Source organism: Onychostoma macrolepis, chromosome 05 (assembly GCF_012432095.1).
Source record: "Onychostoma macrolepis isolate SWU-2019 chromosome 05, ASM1243209v1, whole genome shotgun sequence".
In the NCBI taxonomy this organism is placed as follows: Eukaryota; Metazoa; Chordata; class Actinopteri; order Cypriniformes; family Cyprinidae; genus Onychostoma; species Onychostoma macrolepis.
Window position 1 is genome coordinate 42,864,982 of NC_081159.1, and position 17,467 is coordinate 42,882,448.

Genomic DNA, 17,467 nt, shown 5'->3' on the forward strand with positions numbered 1-17,467 from the left:
TTTTCTTCAGTCGAACAGTAAAGAAGATTTTTAGTTGATCCTTAGTGATACATACAATGCAAGTCAATGGCTACCGTCACTTTGAGAGTCAAAAAAGCATACAGGCAAGACAAAATGAATCCCCGTGGCTCCTGATGATATATTGAGGTCTTATGAAACGAAATGTTTGGTCTGTGCAAGAAACTGAACATTATTTACAACATTATTACCTGTAATCCAGAGCATCAGGCAAACGGTTCAGTTCGGGAACGATTCTTTTTGGTGAACTAGTTGAATCAGTTCACCAATCAAAACTCACTTTCAGACATCTGACAGTCACTCCAACTCGAAATGTGACCCTGGAGCACAAAACCAGTCTTAAGTCGCTGGGGTATATTTGTAGCAATAGCCAACAATAAATTGTATGGGTCAAAATTATCCATTTTTCTTTTATGCCAAAAATCATTAGGATATTAAGTAAATATCATGTTCCATGAAGATATTTAGTAAATTTCTTACCGTAAATATATTAAAATTTAATTTGATTAGTAATATGCATTGCTAAGAATTCATTTGCACAGCTTTAAAGGCAATTTTCTCAGTATTTAGATTTTTTTGCATCCTCAGATTCCAGATTTTCAAATAGTTGTATCTCGGCCAAATAATTTCGAAAAATTGACACTTATGACTGGTTTTGTGGTCCAGGGTCACAAATGAGTCAAAATAGTGGCGTATATGATCCTATGATGAATGAACTGATTCAGCGTTCCAGTTCCGCTAACAGTCACTGATTTGAGGAAACAATTAAACTCGGACTGAAAACTGATATGTACCAAATGAATGTTTTTATGGTTTCTCATTGTTAATGTGAAAAAAGATGAGTTGATTAAGACTAGTTTATTCACTTTATATGCTTTAGACATTTAAAACATCCACATTTCACGTCATTATTGGGTGCTTTAATAATATAATTGCGTATATGTTCCGTCGTCGTGTCATGAACTGGTTCAGTAAACTAACTGTCTGACAGAACAAGTTTGCAAAAAAGAATCAGACTTCCCTGTTGTCTGAGGCTCTGGATTACAGGTAATAATGCTATAAGTAATATTCAGTTACGATCGATTCACATCATAAGGCCGCAATATATCATCAGGAGCCGTGGATATTATTTTTGTCTTGCCTGTATATGCTTTTTTGCCTTTAGCCATTGAATTGCATTTTATGAATCAAGGCCCACAGTTTCAGCTAAAAATCTTCTTTACTGTGCTGCTGCACAAACAAATTCATCTACGTCTCGGATGGCCTGAACATGAGCACATTAACAATAAATGTTCATTTCTGGGTGAAGTATACCTTTAAAGACCGTCAGGTTGGTTATAATGCGGATGACGTTTTCGCCAATGTCTCACAGCGGCCAAACCAGAGATTCTTGCTAATCAACAATTTCCCAAACAGCCGCGATGTGATTCAAGTGTCATGTGATGAATCACATATATTGAACTTTTCTAAAATAGGTTACTTACTGTAACCGACCTTAAATCTGGGAAATTTACAGTACACTTCAGCTTCCGGTTTTGATTTGTCACCACAGCCCTTTCAAAAAGAAGGGAATATTTAGTGGAATTTTGCTTTTTAGTCAATTAGTCAAAAATCATCTGGATTGTTTTCTTCTGAAATGTTATTTTATTTATTTTTTTTGTAGTTGTTTTTTACTGGAAGTAGGGGTGAGCAATTTGACCAAAATCGTATTTCACAGTGTAAGAAATTTTATTTCGCAATAATGATCTATATCACTATATAGTTATTTTTGTTTGTTTATTTTAATTGTTTTATTTATTTTCCATTAGGAACTAATTCAGTAATTGAAAAAAATGCATTGCATTAACAGTGCTTATAATATATAGTGTATATAGTTAATTTATATAATATATAGTTATGTTTTAATAAGATCTGATACGCTTATTCAAAACTGCATTGCATTAACAGTGCTTGCATTTTTTTTAGAGCTGAAACTCAATATGTTTGTATATTTAAGATGTGAATTGGAACCATTTCACACAGTTTCGTTTTTAAAAATTCAATTATTTGGAGTTCATTTGCAAAATATTCAGTCAAAATTTAAAAAAAAAAGCTAAAAAAATTATATAAATACATTTTTAATGCTTGATTTATAACACAAAATAAAACGAGAGCATCATTGCAAAGTGTAATGCTTAAAAATAATCACAATTAATTTTTACGGAACCACTGGAAGCCAAAACCATAACTTAAAATTAATTTTGGTTAATAAATTAATATATTTATTGTATGTAATCTTTGTATTTTGATTTTAAACACTCACAGTAAAGAGTTTTGGATGAATAAACCTCACTTATCTTCTTCATAAAATGCAGTAAATTAAATTATTCAAAGCAGGGTAGTTCTGTTCTGATCCAATAATCATTTATCCTGCGTTTCATTACTTAATGCAATCACTCTTATTAATTAAATGTGTTCCACTGAATGCAGGCGTGTCTGTTTTTGCTGAGTCAAGACTCATCTTTAACTCTTCTGCTCAGTTTTGGCTGGCCTCTGTAAAGTCTTAATGGCCGTAAATGAATTGGCTGTCATGGTCGTGATGGCAGAAGTTCCTCTGCATGCGGCCGTCGTTGATTTTCCAGCAGGACAGACTGAAGAATTATAACTGCACTTGCATCGCATTAAAGCAACTCTGTTGTGTCACTCATCTCATCCTCCGCCTCCTCTCTGGCACACTGATACTGATTTCTGCTGTATGCAGTAGGGCTGGGATTGTGAAGATGTCACGATTCAAGACACTGCAGAGCATCTTAATATCATAATTGGATCACGATTGAAGCTGCGCCAAACCAGCGGTTCACTTCACTTTTGTTCATGTCTGTTTAGACAACCTGTGTATATGGTATAGTGACTGATTTGCTTAGAAACATTTGTTTCATACTATTTTTGATAGTATACAGCTGGGTCAGAAATGAGCTTTTCCATTAAAGGGGAAATATTTTCTTTTTTTTTTTTTTTCTTTTTTATATTCTTAGGCCTCTCATGCCATCCAAGATGTAAATGAGTTTGTTTCTTCATCAGATTTGGAGAAATGTTGCATTCCATCAGTGTCTCAGCAATGTATGCTCTGCAGTGAATGGGTGCCGTCAGAATGAGAGTCCAAACAGCTGATAAAAACATCACAATAATCCACACCACTCCAGTCCATCAGTCAACATCTTGTGAAGATAATTGAAACAAATCCATCAAGACAATTGTAACTTCAAACGATGGATTATGGATTCACATTTTACCTGGAAGCAACGGTTTGAAGTTAAAAACTTTGTAACAATGGAGTTGTTTCTTATGAATACGCAGTTTTTGTCTTCTCCAGATGTTAACTGATGGACTGGAGTGGTGTGGATTGTGATGTTTTTATCAGCTGTTTGGACTCTCATTCTGACAGCACCCATTCACTGCAGAGCATCCATTTCTGAGACACTGATGGAATGCCCCTTTTTTGCACCTTTATCATAAATTTGGGGGCATTTTTGTTCATTTTAATGACACCAATCCCCCATTAATTTTCGACCCTGCTATGCAGTATGCAGTACATTAGTGTTCTTTTCTAATCGCACTCACTCTGTTTTCCTCAGACTCATCTCTGACGGGTTGTCCCGCTCCTGATGCCAGCAGTGCAGCACAGAAATTACTGATTCTGGATGCCCGTTCTTACACCGCCGCTGTGGCAAATCGTGCCAAAGGAGGAGGCTGCGAGTGTGAAGGTCAGCACCGCTGCTCTCGTGTACTCAATCTCTGGATGCCGTTGGACATTATTATTGTTTTTTTTTTTGTTGTTGTTGTTGTTTGTTGGCTGAAGGCAGGTTTCTGTCTGGTTTATTTGTGTTTATAGAGTACTATCCCAACTGTGAGGTGATGTTTATGGGCATGGCCAATATCCACTCCATCAGAAACAGCTTTCAGTCACTCAGAGCCGTTTGCAGTCAGATCCCGGATCCCGGCAAGTAAGTGAATCTCCATACATTCTCCCTTCTGACGTTAAAACAATTCATATATATTTATTTATGTTTAAAAATAATATATATGTGTGTTACAGTGGGTACGGAAAGTATTCAGACCCCCTTAAATTTTTCACTCTTTGTTATATTGCAGCCATTTGCTAAAATCATTTGTTAATTTTCTTTTCCTCATTAATGTACACACAGCACCCCATATTGACAGAAAAACACAGAATTGTTGACATTTTTGCAGATTTATTAAAAAGGAAAAACTGAAATATCACATGGTCCTAAGTATTCAGACCCTTTGCTCAGTATTTAGTAGAAGCACTCTTTTGATCTCATACAGCCATGAGTCTTTTTGGGAAAGATGCAACAAGTTTTTCACACCTGGATTTGGGGATCCTCTGCCATTCCTCCTTGCAGATCCTCTCCAGTTCTGTCAGGTTGGATGGTAAACGTTGGTGGACAGCCATTTTTAGGTCTCTCCAGAGATGCTCGATTGGGTTTAAGGCAGGGCTCTGGCTGGGCCGTTCAAGAACAGTCACGGAGTTGTTGTGAAGCCACTTCGTTATTTTAGCTGTGTGCTTAGGGTCATTGTCTTGTTGGAAGGTAAACCTTGGCCCAGTCTGAGGTCCTGAGCACTCTGGAGAAGGTTTTCGTCCAGGATATCCCTGTACTTGGCCGCATTCATCTTTCCCTCGATTGCAACCAGTCGTCCTGTCCCTGCAGCTGAAAAACACCCCCACAGCATGATGCTGCCACCACCATGCTTCACTGTTGGGACTGTATTGGACAGGTGATGAGCAGTGCCTGGTTTTCTCCACACATACCGCTTAGAATTAAGGCCAAAAAGTTCTATCTTGGTCTCATCAGACCAGAGAATCTTATTCAGGTGTTTTTTTCAAACTCCATGCGGGCTTTCATGTGTCTTGCACTGAGGAGAGGCTTCCGTCGGGCCACTCTGCCATAAAGCCCCGACTGGTGGAGGGCTGCAGTGATGGTTGACTTTCTACAACTTTCTCCCATCTCCCGACTGCATCTCTGGAGCTCAGCCACAGTGATCTTTGGGTTCTTCTTTACCTCTCTCACCAAGGCTCTTCTCCCCCGATAGCTCAGTTTGGCCGGACGGCCAGCTCTAGGAAGGGTTCTGGTCGTCCCAAACGTCTTCCATTTAAGGATTATGGAGGCCACTGTGCTCTTAGGAACCTTAAGTGCAGCAGAAATTTTTTTGTAACCAATTCTGTCTCTGAGCTCTTCAGGCAGTTCCTTTGACCTCATGATTCTCATTTGCTCTGACATGCACTGTGAGCTGTAAGGTCTTATATAGACAGGTGTGTGGCTTTCCTAATCAAGTCCAATCAGTATAATCAAACACAGCTGGACTCAAATGAAGGTGTAGAACCATCTCAAGGATGATCAGAAGAAATGGACAGCACCTGAGTTAAATATATGAGTGTCACAGCAAAGGGTCTGAATACTTAGGACCATGTGATATTTCAGTTTTTCTTTTTTAATAAATCTGCAAAAATGTCAACAATTCTGTGTTTTTCTGTCAATATGAGGTGCTGTGTGTACATTAATGAGTAAAAAAAATTTACTTAAATGATTTTAGCAAATGGCTGCAATATAACAAAGAGTGAAAAATTTAAGGGGTCTGAATACTCTCCGTTCCCACTGTGTGTGTGTGTGTGTGTGTGTGTGTGTGTATACATGTATGTATATGAATGAATGGATATAAACATATAATAATAATAATAATAATAATAATAATATTTTAATATTAATTATATTAATATTAAAACTAAAATAATATTATGTAATATTTATTAGCTCTTAAAATAGCCAATATCAATAGATCTCAATCAATTAGTTGAAATAGGACTAAATGAGACATTGTTTCCAGTGGACTCTGGTTTGATTTGGATTCAATTTCGCTGCTTTATCTGAAGCGCAACTAGCAGATTGTTTTGCGCAATTAATCTCATATCAAAATTAGCTGAGAAAGATAATTCAAAGATATTACAAATATGATGAGTGAATCATTGAGTAGACATTACAAAAACGACTTCAGAAGTCAATGTATTTTTATTTTTAACGCTTTACTTGAGGCCTTTATGTATAATGTATAAAATTTATTTAGGTATAAAAAGTTATTCATGATGCACATTGCAATGCATTGTATATATTTTCATAAATAAGTGTAACCAAAGTGAAAATGCATTATAATTGCAGATTCCCTGTTACATCTGAAATCGGTTGTTTGTTTTAATGCATTGTACTTTCTAAAGGTGTAACAATGAAAAGATATGTCTTATAACTGTTATTAATGTGATCATACAATGCATTATAAGGTGCAATGCAATGCAGAATTAATGCATTAAATTACTTTTAGAATGCATCATATATATAAAGCTTCAGGTTAAAGTGTTTCCTGATTTTCCAGCAAACGCGCACTTGTATTCTGCTTGGTGATCCAGATCATAGATCTGCAGTTATTTTCAGCTCTCCTCCACATGCAGTGTCTTTGGTGTTGTTCAGACGTTTGTAACCCGAGTCGTGCGTCTGCTCTCTCCAGCTGGCTCTCGGCTCTGGAAAGCACTCGTTGGCTGCAGCACCTGTCCGTCATGCTGAAAGCCGCCACTCTGGTGTGCTCTGCGGTGGAGCGGGAGGGGCGTCCAGTGCTGGTGCACTGCTCAGACGGCTGGGACCGCACGCCGCAGATCGTGGCCCTCGCAAAGATCCTTCTGGATCCCTTCTACAGGACCATAGAGGTACACGTGAAGAAGAACCGCCACATACGGCTCTGTGTCAATTAGTTTTCTCATGGGTTTGACATGAACTTAAACGTGCACCTTGAATGCAAAGATAAAAGCATTCGCCAAATGCAGTCTGTGGGCTTGCCAGCAAAGAGATTAATATTAAATGCATGTTTAATTTAAGTCAAGTCACAGTTATTTATACAGCACTTTACTCGATACAGATTGTTTCAAAGCAGACAGTGTCATTATTCAGATTAATTTAGTTCAATTCAGTCAGTTCAAACTTTAAAATGTCTTTACACATCCGAGTCAAAGCTGCTCTAAAATGACTAGATTAAACACTCAATTTTCAGTTAAAGTTTAAAGACAAAAACACAATAGAATTATTAAAATGTTAAATGAAATATTTATTTTTATATATAATTTGTTGGCAGGGCAACACTTAAAAGTACTGACATAAACTAAATAAACAAACTAATAATTGAAAATGAATAAATACTATATAGACATAAAAAATGACAAAAACAATAAATTACTAAAACTTTAACAAATTCAAGTGAAAACAGAAAAAACTAAAAATAAAATCTAATTCAAAATAACAAAAACTATAGAAGTATATCACTGATACTAAAGCAACACTCTTCCCGTGTATCAAAGGCAGTTCTTTTATGCAGGTGTAAATGTAAATTCATCTAAATGCCACCAGCTCTGCTGTGTAAATTTGTCTTTAGAAACGTTAAATGAATCCCTTGTGTTTGCCGGTCAGAGCTAGTTAACTTTGGCTCGTTACGCCTCGTGTCTCTGACTGTCTGTGGGTCTGGCAGGGTTTTCAGGTGCTGGTGGAGACGGAGTGGCTGGATTACGGTCATAAGTTTGCGGACCGCTGCGGTCATCAGGAGAACGGAGAGGATGTGAGTGAACAGTGTCCCGTGTTCCTGCAGTGGCTGGACTGCATTCATCAGCTCCTCAAGCAGTTCCCCTGCCTCTTCGAGTTCAACGAGGCCTTTCTGGTGCGCAGCCTTTGCTTTCATTTATACGTGTCAGTATAATGCTTAAGATTTGGGTATTGAAAAGTAAACACGTTATTTTTTATAATAGCTTGTACATTATGTTTTTTAATTATTATTCAGTGGTTTTTATGGATGTTGAAACAAAGTCATTTAAATCCTTCCTTTTTTTTGTGCTGAATAATGACTGTCTGTCTTTTTTTTTTAAATGTATTTCAGTGTTTTTATTGAATAATTAATTATCCAATCAACATGTCAGATTTTTCGTTTCAAAACGTTATTTTAATAAACAAATAAGCCAATGAATTTGAGTGATATATATATATATATATGTATGTAAGTTACATATAGTATAAACAAAAAGCTTTTTAAGTGTTTTTAAAGGTTTTAAGCAAAATATTTTCAGCAAAACAAAAAACATTGTTTACAAAAAGTATTTTTATAAAGCATTAATTTTTGTAAAACGTGAAATATATTGTTTTTATCAAACTAAGTTTGCTTTACTGGCCCTGAAGACAGACATTTTCAAAAATGTTTAGCAAAATATTTTAGGCGTTAGTAGTTTTATTAAACACAAAGCAAAATGTTTTTATAAAGCATTAAATGTTTTTTAATAAAATATTAAATAACACACTTTTTTTGCAAAATATTTTTTGTCCGTATTTTTATCAAACAAAAAAAAGTATTTTTATAAAGCATTAAAAAATTGGAATAAACATTAGGTTTGCTTTAATTTTTACTCTTTAAAATGTATTTGAATGTTCTAATTTTTTTTGTAGCTGACCTCATATATGTCCATTTTCCATTGTGATGACAAATAAGAAAGCCTGGTGGCTGAAACGTTGGTTTATGAACAAATAAGCCTAAGAAATTGAGTTATACTTCCTTTTTTTGATATAATTTTAACTTGCACCTTGACATTTAATTGTCCTTTTCATTAATTTATACTTCACTCCTAAATCTGATGCCTGATTCAAATCTTATGCAGGAAGGATAAATCCTCAGTTTATATGACCTGTAGGTCTCATCCAGATGTTGTTGTTCAGTTTTACACTGATTAACTCAGTTTTTCTGTTGTGTTTCCAGGTGAAGCTGGTCCAGCACACGTACTCCTGTCTGTACGGCACCTTCCTGTGCAATAACGCGAAAGAGCGCGAGGCCCGTAACGTCTATAAACGCACCTGCTCCGTCTGGTCGCTCCTGCGCAACGGCAACAAGAACTTCCAGAACTTCCTCTACATCCCCTGCCATGATATGGTCAGTATGCCTCCGAACACAAACACACATAAAACATTATAACACACGCCTTTGGATTGGTTCAGAGATGATTTATGCTGCATTCACATCCAAATAATTAAGTACTTCCGACTGCAGACTCTAAAAAAGGGGTTTTAGCCCATTAGGTGTTTTAGAGCTGAACAAATACTATTTACATTTAATACTGAAATTTCCATATCTTTTTAAGATTTTATTACAGTCTCTGTCTTTTCCAGTTTGGAAATTGCTATTTTAAAATTCACCGATATTTAAAGGTTTTCTGTGACTGTGAGAACCCTGTTTAAAAGACATATTAAACTTTCTCGTTTGTTGTGTTTTATTTATGTAATGCCCAGTAAATGCAGTGTTATTTTTTTATTTGTCTATATAGTTTTTAATTTTTATTTAAATTTTAGTTATTTTTGTACATAATATTAAACTAAGCAAAAATGATAAATCTTGCCTTGGCAACTAGCTGAAATAAAATACAAATTAATATTTTTGTTAAGTAATGGAAAAGTTTTTTTAATGGTTTTAATTAACTATATGATACATATGCTACATTTATTTTAAGACATGGATTTGTGTCACGTCTGAACACAAACACACAATTACTTTAAACAAGATTGATGCACTTTTTGATTAATTATAAGCTTTCAACAAGAGACTCAATTAACATTTTTGTTTTTCTAAAAAAGCAATTTCAGCCAATTAACAAAAACAGTTTATATTTTTTACCAGAGAAATTTCCATAACTTTTTATCAGTTTAACAGAAATCAGTTTTAAAAATCTGATATTTGAAGGTTTTCCATGACTGTGGGAACCTTGTTTAAAAGAAATCACATTTTTTTCCCTCCCTCATTTATTGTGTTTTGTTTATGTGATATCTCTGGTTTAATGCAGTGTTAATTGTGCAGATGTTGAGCTGTTGTTGTGGTGATGTCTGCAGGTTTTGCAGCCGGTCTGTCACACGCGGGCTCTGCAGTTGTGGACGGCCGTGTATCTGCCGACGTCCTCGCCGTGCACCGCGGCTGAAGATGCCATGGAGATCTACCTGAGCCCTTCGGCCGGAGGAGAGGAGTTCAGCTCTCGCTCCCTCGATAGGTGACCATTCATTTCATTACAGTGCTAAAAATGCTGCACAATTACATTTGCGCACATATACTAAATCTTTATTTGGCCACATTCCAAACAACTTTCCCGAAAGTAATATCTTGATGCATTTCCGTCTCTACAATCAGATTCCAGCACACTTGCTGCCAGTAAATTACAGATTGCAGGACTTTTTTTCCTTCTGATCCAGTCAGTGGTTCATAGCAATATTTATTAAACAAAAAGCAGTGTTATTCTAAAGCATTAAATATTTTTTTAATAAACATTAAATATTTTTTTAATTTTTAGAAAACATTAATTTAGCTTAATTGGCCTGGTGACAGTTAAAAAAATTTTTTTTTTTTAAATAAAAATATTTCTTAACTGTCAGTATCATTATTCAACAAAAAGTATTTTTATAAAACATTAAATTGGCTTTACTTGCCCTGGCAAACATTTTAAGTTGTCAGTAGTTTTTATAAAATATTTAATAATTTATATAAAACATTAAATAATATTTAATTTTTATAAAAGGTTCATTTTGCCTTACTTGCCCTGGTGATATTTTCAATGTTTTTTTTAGCCAAAGTGTCAGCATTTTTATAAAAAAATTCCCTTTTTTTTTTTTTATTATTATTAAACATGACATTTGCTTTCCTTATTGTTTGTAAAATATTTTACAAGACAGAACAATAAAACTTACTTAAATTAAAACATTTTTATAAACACTTGTATACTTGTATGTATAAAGGGCTAACCATCATCCCTTTTATGTTCAGCTTCTGCCCTCTTGTGGTGAACTGTAAGCACACTGTAAAACACTGTTTTTCAATTCACTCAGGCTCCCCAAAACACGCTCGATGGACAACTTGGTATCTGCTTGTGAGAACGGCGTGACGCTCACCCGCACCTCGAGTGACCCCAACCTGAACAAGCACTGCCAGGAGGGCCGTCCGGCGCTGGAGTCCAACCAACCTGCGGCCATCCAGAGCGCCGCTTCGTCCGAGGACCAGCCTGTTGGTGGATTGATCGCCGCTGAGCCGGCGTGTGAGGAAACCAGCTCTTCAATATCTCCTGAGGACGATTTAGGGGCAGAGCCTTGTTTGACAACCCAGCCCCTTCCATCTTTGCCCCACCCCTTAGCATTAGATCAAGCCCCGCCCCTTCCAGTCACAAACCAAGCTCCGCCTCAAATCCCAATTAGCTCACCACAGGAAATCAGGACTGCAGAAAACACAAATCCACCTCCTCTTCCACCTCCTCTTTGTAACGGCTTCGCACACGTAGAAAACGCTAGCGGATCTGAGAACTCTGAAGCCATTGCGCCAATGGAGGCATCAGTGGAGACGCTAACGGAGCAAAGCGCAATCCCTCCTTCTAGGAAAGCCACCGATGTCCCGTTCGAAACGCCGATCCGAAACGGCGAACTGGTTCCCGCCAGAGAACGACCGCCACCTGCCGACTACGCCAAAGCAGCGCGCCGTTTGATTTCCCAAAGCCAGCTGACGGAGCTATCGCTACTAGGTTCCCAATGGGACAGCGTCCAAGGCCTGGTCCAGTCGGCCTGCGGTGGCGCCATCCAACACGGCAGCTATCACGGCCGCCGCCTGGCGAACAAGCTCCTCCGTGCCCAAGCTGGAAGCGCTAACGGCGGGCCATGTTGCCGCCGAGACCCCCTGCGCGCTCCTGGAAGCCCCATCCAGTCAGGCTGGTTCACTGCGGTGAGGAACTCCAGCTACGCCGCGCTTTGTTCCTCGGCAGCATCTTCGCTAGCAATGGGACCGTCCCTCCGGCAGCTGCTCCCGTCCCATTCCTCGCCGTCCTCCAGCGGCTCTCCGGCTCCGGCGTACCTGGACGACGACGGCCTGCCGGTGGCGGTGGACGCGGTGCAACAGCGGCTGCGGCAGATCGAGGCCAGTTACAAACAGGAGGTGGAGGTGCTGAGGCGGCAGGTTCGACAGCTGCAGCTCAAACTGGAGAGCAAGCAGTTCTGCACGCCGCCCTCCGAACCCGACGTCGACTACGAGGACGATATAGTGAGTCTATGATCCCAGTACATTTAGCATGCTCACTGTGGGTCCTCCAACATTCAGTTTAATAAAATTTATGATATGGCCTACTGTATTTATTAAACTTCAGAAGGATTAATGATTTAATATTTTTAATGAATGAATGAATGAATAAATAATGCATTTATATAGCGCTTTGTGTATTGCTGTACACCCAAAGTACTTTACAATCATGTGGGGTGGGGGGGGGGTCTCTCCTCAACCACCACCAGTGTGCAGCATGTTTAGTCAATCATTTTAAAATTTCTGCTATATCTAAAATTATTTTATTTTAATAAATTATTTCATTTTACATTTAAAGTAAAATGTAGTCCAAAAATAAGAAAAAATATATTATAAATATAGTAAGTTCATTTGCAAAAACAGATTTTGCATTCCAATTAATCTCAATCAAACTGCAGTTGGGTATTTTGATTAGGTTAAAAAATTAACAAAAAATACTATAACAATAAAAAATAAAAGATATTTGAAAATGTAAAGAAATGGAGTTTCTGTTTTTGCAAATAAACTCTTCACATATACACACATATATATATATAACGTTAAGGCGTTAACGCATGTGATTAATCAGAAAATTTTAGCGAGTTAATATTTTAACACAGATTAATCGCTTGATAAGGTTTGACTCCAACTTCTTCCCATCATCTCAGCGCGGAAGGTTATCTATCATTGTGTGATGAGGGTACAGCACAGTGTTTCCAGGGTAACAATAGCAGCACAAGTGCTATTTTGAAAATACAGTCGCAGGAAAAATTTCAGAGCCATGGTTTGCGGTTTTTTGGGCTACTTTTATAATGTACTGCGAGCGCCCAAAGTGTATATAGACAAATAAAAATTTAAATAGATCCTTTTACTAATGTGTCTTATACTTGAAATGTATCCCTGGCAACATAAGAACAGAGAGGCGGTAACATCACAAACAACGTGAGTTTCAGGCGAAATAAACATGACAACAGCCACTATAGATTATATAAGATAATAAACACACGATTACGATAGATATGGTCTGTATGTGATTTTTTTTTTTTAAATGAATGTGTACGTCTGAAATGCTAATTTGTGCAGCAATATAAAAGGCTATAAATAGCATATTTTAACAACAGTAAACAACCAAATTCCACATGTGATCGCAAAAGGAAGTTATTACAAACACTCGATGGTGGTTTGAAGTGAGTTCTGAGTAAAAGTGCACTATTAATCTCATAAATTGTCTTATGTAGCATGATGCTAATGTTAGCTCTAATGCAGCTGCAGAACAGGTCCAATTCTTCATAATGCATTTTGTCATAATACTTCACGTACGGTCGCAAGAAAATGTTTTGATAATATTTGGGTAAATGTATCCTGGGATTGAAGCGATGTGGCTTGGTAAACGTTTTATTGTCAGTATAAAGGCTGATAATGGCTGAATAAAAACAAAAGAATAATGATAAAAGAATAATAAGGATTATGTCTCATAGCTGACGGAAGTGTGAAAGACTCTGTTTCCTTAAATTAGTTTGTCATGCATTTCTTTTTCAACACATTTACAGGTAAATCCTAGTATTTTAAATTTGTGATTAATCATTAATTACAGTCCACGACTGATTAACACGATTACATTTTTTAATCGATTGACAGCACTTATATATATACACACACACAAGAACTTTTAAAATAATTGTAATGTGTACACTAGTACATGCATTTAAATTCAGCTAGTTTTCAAAGCAACATTTCACATTTTCACTTAGTTTATACTACAATAAACTAAAACTGACATAAAAATGAATAAAAACTATATAGACAGATTAAAAAAAATTATATACAGTGTGTACGGAAAGTATTCAGACCCCTTAAATTTTTCACTTTGTTATATTGCAGCCATTTGCTAAAATCATTTGTTCATTTTTTTCCTCAATGTACACACAGCACCCCATATTGACAGAAAACACAGAATTGTTGACATTTTTGCAGATTTATTAAAAAGAAAACTGAAATATCACATGGTCCTAAGTATTCAGACCCTTTGCTCAGTATTTAGTAGAAGCACTCTTTGATCTAATACAGCCATGAGTCTTTTGGGAAAGATGCAACAAGTTTTTCACACCTGGATTTGGGGATCCTCTGCCATTCCTCCTTGCAGATCCTCTCCAGTTCTGTCAGGTTGATGGTAAACGTTGGTGGACAGCCATTTTTAGGTCTCTCCAGAGATGCTCAATTGGGTTTAAGTCAGGGCTCTGGCTGGGCCATTCAAGAACAGTCACGGAGTTGTTGTGAAGCCACTCCTTCGTTATTTTAGCTGTGTGCTTAGGGTCATTGTCTTGTTGGAAGGTAAACCTTCGCCCAGTCTGAGGTCCTGAGCACTCTGGAGAAGGTTTTCGTCCAGGATATCCCTGTACTTGGCCGCATTCATCTTTCCCTCGATTGCAACCAGTCGTCCTGTCCCTGCAGCTGAAAACACCCCACAGCATGATGCTGCCACCACCATGCTTCACTGTTGGGACTGTATTGGACAGGTGATGAGCAGTGCCTGGTTTTCTCCACACATACCGCTTAGAATTAAGGCCAAAAAGTTCTATCTTGGTCTCATCAGACCAGAGAATCTTATTCAGGTGTTTTTTCAAACTCCATGCGGGCTTTCACGTGTCTTGCACTGAGGAGAGGCTTCCGTCGGGCCACTCTGCCATAAAGCCCCGACTGGTGGAGGGCTGCAGTGATGGTTGACTTTCTACAACTTTCTCCCATCTCCCGACTGCATCTCTGGAGCTCAGCCACAGTGATCTTTGGGTTCTTCTTTACCTCTCACCAAGGCTCTTCTCCCCCGATAGCTCAGTTTGGCCGGACGGCCAGCTCTAGGAAGGGTTCTGGTCGTCCCAAACGTCTTCCATTTAAGGATTATGGAGGCCACTGTGCTCTTAGGAACCTTAAGTGCAGCAGAAATTTTTTTTGTAACCAATTCTGTCTCTGAGTTCTTCAGGCAGTTCCTTTGACCTCATGATTCTCATTTGCTCTGACATGCACTGTGAGCTGTAAGGTCTTATATAGACAGGTGTGTGGCTTTCCTAATCAAGTCCAATCAGTATAATCAAACACAGCTGGACTCAAATGAAGGTGTAGAACCATCTCAAGAATGATCAGAAGAAATGGACAGCACCTGAGTTAAATATATGAGTGTCACAGCAAAGGGTCTGAATACTTAGGACCATGTGATATTTCAGTTTTTCTTTAATAAATCTGCAAAAATGTCAACAATTCTGTGTTTTTCTGTCAATATGAGGTGCTGTGTGTACATTGAGGAAAAAAAATGAACTTAAATGATTTTAGCAAATGGCTGCAATATAACAGAGTGAAAAATTTAAGGGGGTCTGAATACTCTCCGTTCCCACTGTGTGTGTGTGTGTGTGTGTGTGTGTATATATATATATATATATATATGAAATTTTCAAAACATTTTAAAAATAAGAATATGTAATTTTTTTTGGAATACAATTTTTAAAAGAAGTCTCTTCTGGTCCCCGAGGCTGCAAAGTATTATTGTAATTTATGTCTATTTAAATATTTTAAAATTTAATTAATAGCTTTGCCATTACAGGCATAAATTACATTATTCAAATAGAAAACAGTTCTTTCATATTGTTAAATATTATTGCAATTTAAATGTTTGTGCAATATCTTTGATAGTATATTATAAATGCAGCGTTTGAAAGCAAGAGAGACTGGTTTCAAAAACATTAAAAAATCTTAAGTATTCCAAACTTTTTAACCAAAACAATTACTTAAAAAAAAATAAAGTGAAAGAATCTGATTGAGATGATATTGTGCAAGTCATAAATGTCTTAATGTCTTAATTTTAAAAATCCCTCGTTGACTCTTGCATATGAAATCACAAGCATCACAGGAGGCTGGTGATTTTATATGCAATTTTATTTATTACAGGTGGAATCTGTGCTTTCACGACTAGATAAATCATTTACTTTGTGAATTGCAACACAGAAGTGATGTTTTGGGCAGAAGTTTAAAGCAAAAACACAGTTTAAATTCTTGTTTCCGTGCAGTATTAGATTGACAGCTGTGTCGTTGGTCCTTTGAGATGCATTTGTGTTTCCATTCTTGTGTCTGTGACTGACGTCCGCTCTTGTTCCTCCAGACGTGTCTGCGGGAGTCTGACGGCAGTGACGAGGAGGACTCTTTGTCCAATCACAGCGAGGACCGCTTCAGCGAGGGCAGCTGGGACCGTGTGGAGAGGAAGGACACAGAGGTCAGTCGTCCTCACTCACTCACTCTGATGCTGCTCAGTACAGCTGATGATGGTTAGAGAGTTTAACCAGCTTGTTTCTGGACGCACAGGTCACCAGATGGGTGCCGGATCACATGGCCTCTCACTGCTTCAACTGCGACTGTGAGTTCTGGATTGCCAAGAGACGCCATCACTGCAGGTGCGGCCCAGTGATTCCTGAGAAATAGGAGCAGATCGGTTAAATATCACTCCATTTTCAGACAATCCTATGACCTTTTCCCTCCCGAGATTTTAAATAACGTTAAATATACGGAAATCACATCAGTTGATTACAGATAATTAAAATATCTAATTGTAATCAGTGTTTTTACGATCAAAGTGTCCAGTTATTGATGGTTGTATATTGGATTTTACTATACATTTTGTCAGTGACAATTCAGACATGATTTCAACAAACATCAATTGAAAAAAAAAAGTGAATAAACTGAAATATGCGATTTGATTTTTAAACTGTATTGATAAAATATTTGATTGAATAAGTAGCATTTGTGTAGTAGATTAATGTGATTGGCTGATTTCTAGAATATTTGATTTATAGCCAGTGTTATTTATATAGTATTATAATTTAGGTAGTAGTCATTTTTAAATGTTTCTATTTTGCTTTATTTTTAGTTTTAGCCATTTTCCAGAGCAACATTTCTACTTCCAATAATTTGAATACAGGTTTATTTTGGCTTTTTCAATAACTGAAAATGAGTTTAAGTTAAGAATAACAATGCTATTTGCAGTGCATGTAACGGATTAGTTTGTTTGTTGAATGTTTGATTCATAGACTAATGTGATTGATTTGTTGACTTTACTAATTACAGCATTATTCATATTTAAAATGAGCATATATATATATATTTTTTTTCTCCATTGTTAGCTTTTGTTTTTTTCAAATTATTTCTATTAAGTTTTAGTTAATTTTTATCAGTTTTAGGCAATATTTCTATTCATTAGTAGTAAATTCATCATTATTAATTTTTTTTTATAACTTATATTTTAATGTCTTATTTTATTACT

General features: G+C 36.9%; 1 protein-coding gene across 5 annotated transcripts in view; it reads left to right on the forward strand.

Annotated features, from left to right (window-relative positions):
- Nucleotides 1–17,467, forward strand: part of mtmr4 (myotubularin related protein 4) — a 104,765-nt gene that overhangs the window by 85,420 nt on the left and 1,878 nt on the right. For all 5 annotated transcript variants that reach the window (XM_058777014.1, XM_058777016.1, XM_058777015.1 and 2 more), the window contains 9 exons: nt 3,633–3,761; nt 3,890–4,001; nt 6,574–6,769; nt 7,582–7,767; nt 8,851–9,021; nt 9,972–10,126; nt 10,956–12,150; nt 16,313–16,423; nt 16,513–16,601. In XM_058777014.1, coding sequence (XP_058632997.1) covers nt 3,633–3,761; nt 3,890–4,001; nt 6,574–6,769; nt 7,582–7,767; nt 8,851–9,021; nt 9,972–10,126; nt 10,956–12,150; nt 16,313–16,423; nt 16,513–16,601 — 2,344 coding nt within the window. The remainder of the gene's footprint in view (nt 1–3,632; nt 3,762–3,889; nt 4,002–6,573; nt 6,770–7,581; nt 7,768–8,850; nt 9,022–9,971; nt 10,127–10,955; nt 12,151–16,312; nt 16,424–16,512; nt 16,602–17,467) is intronic.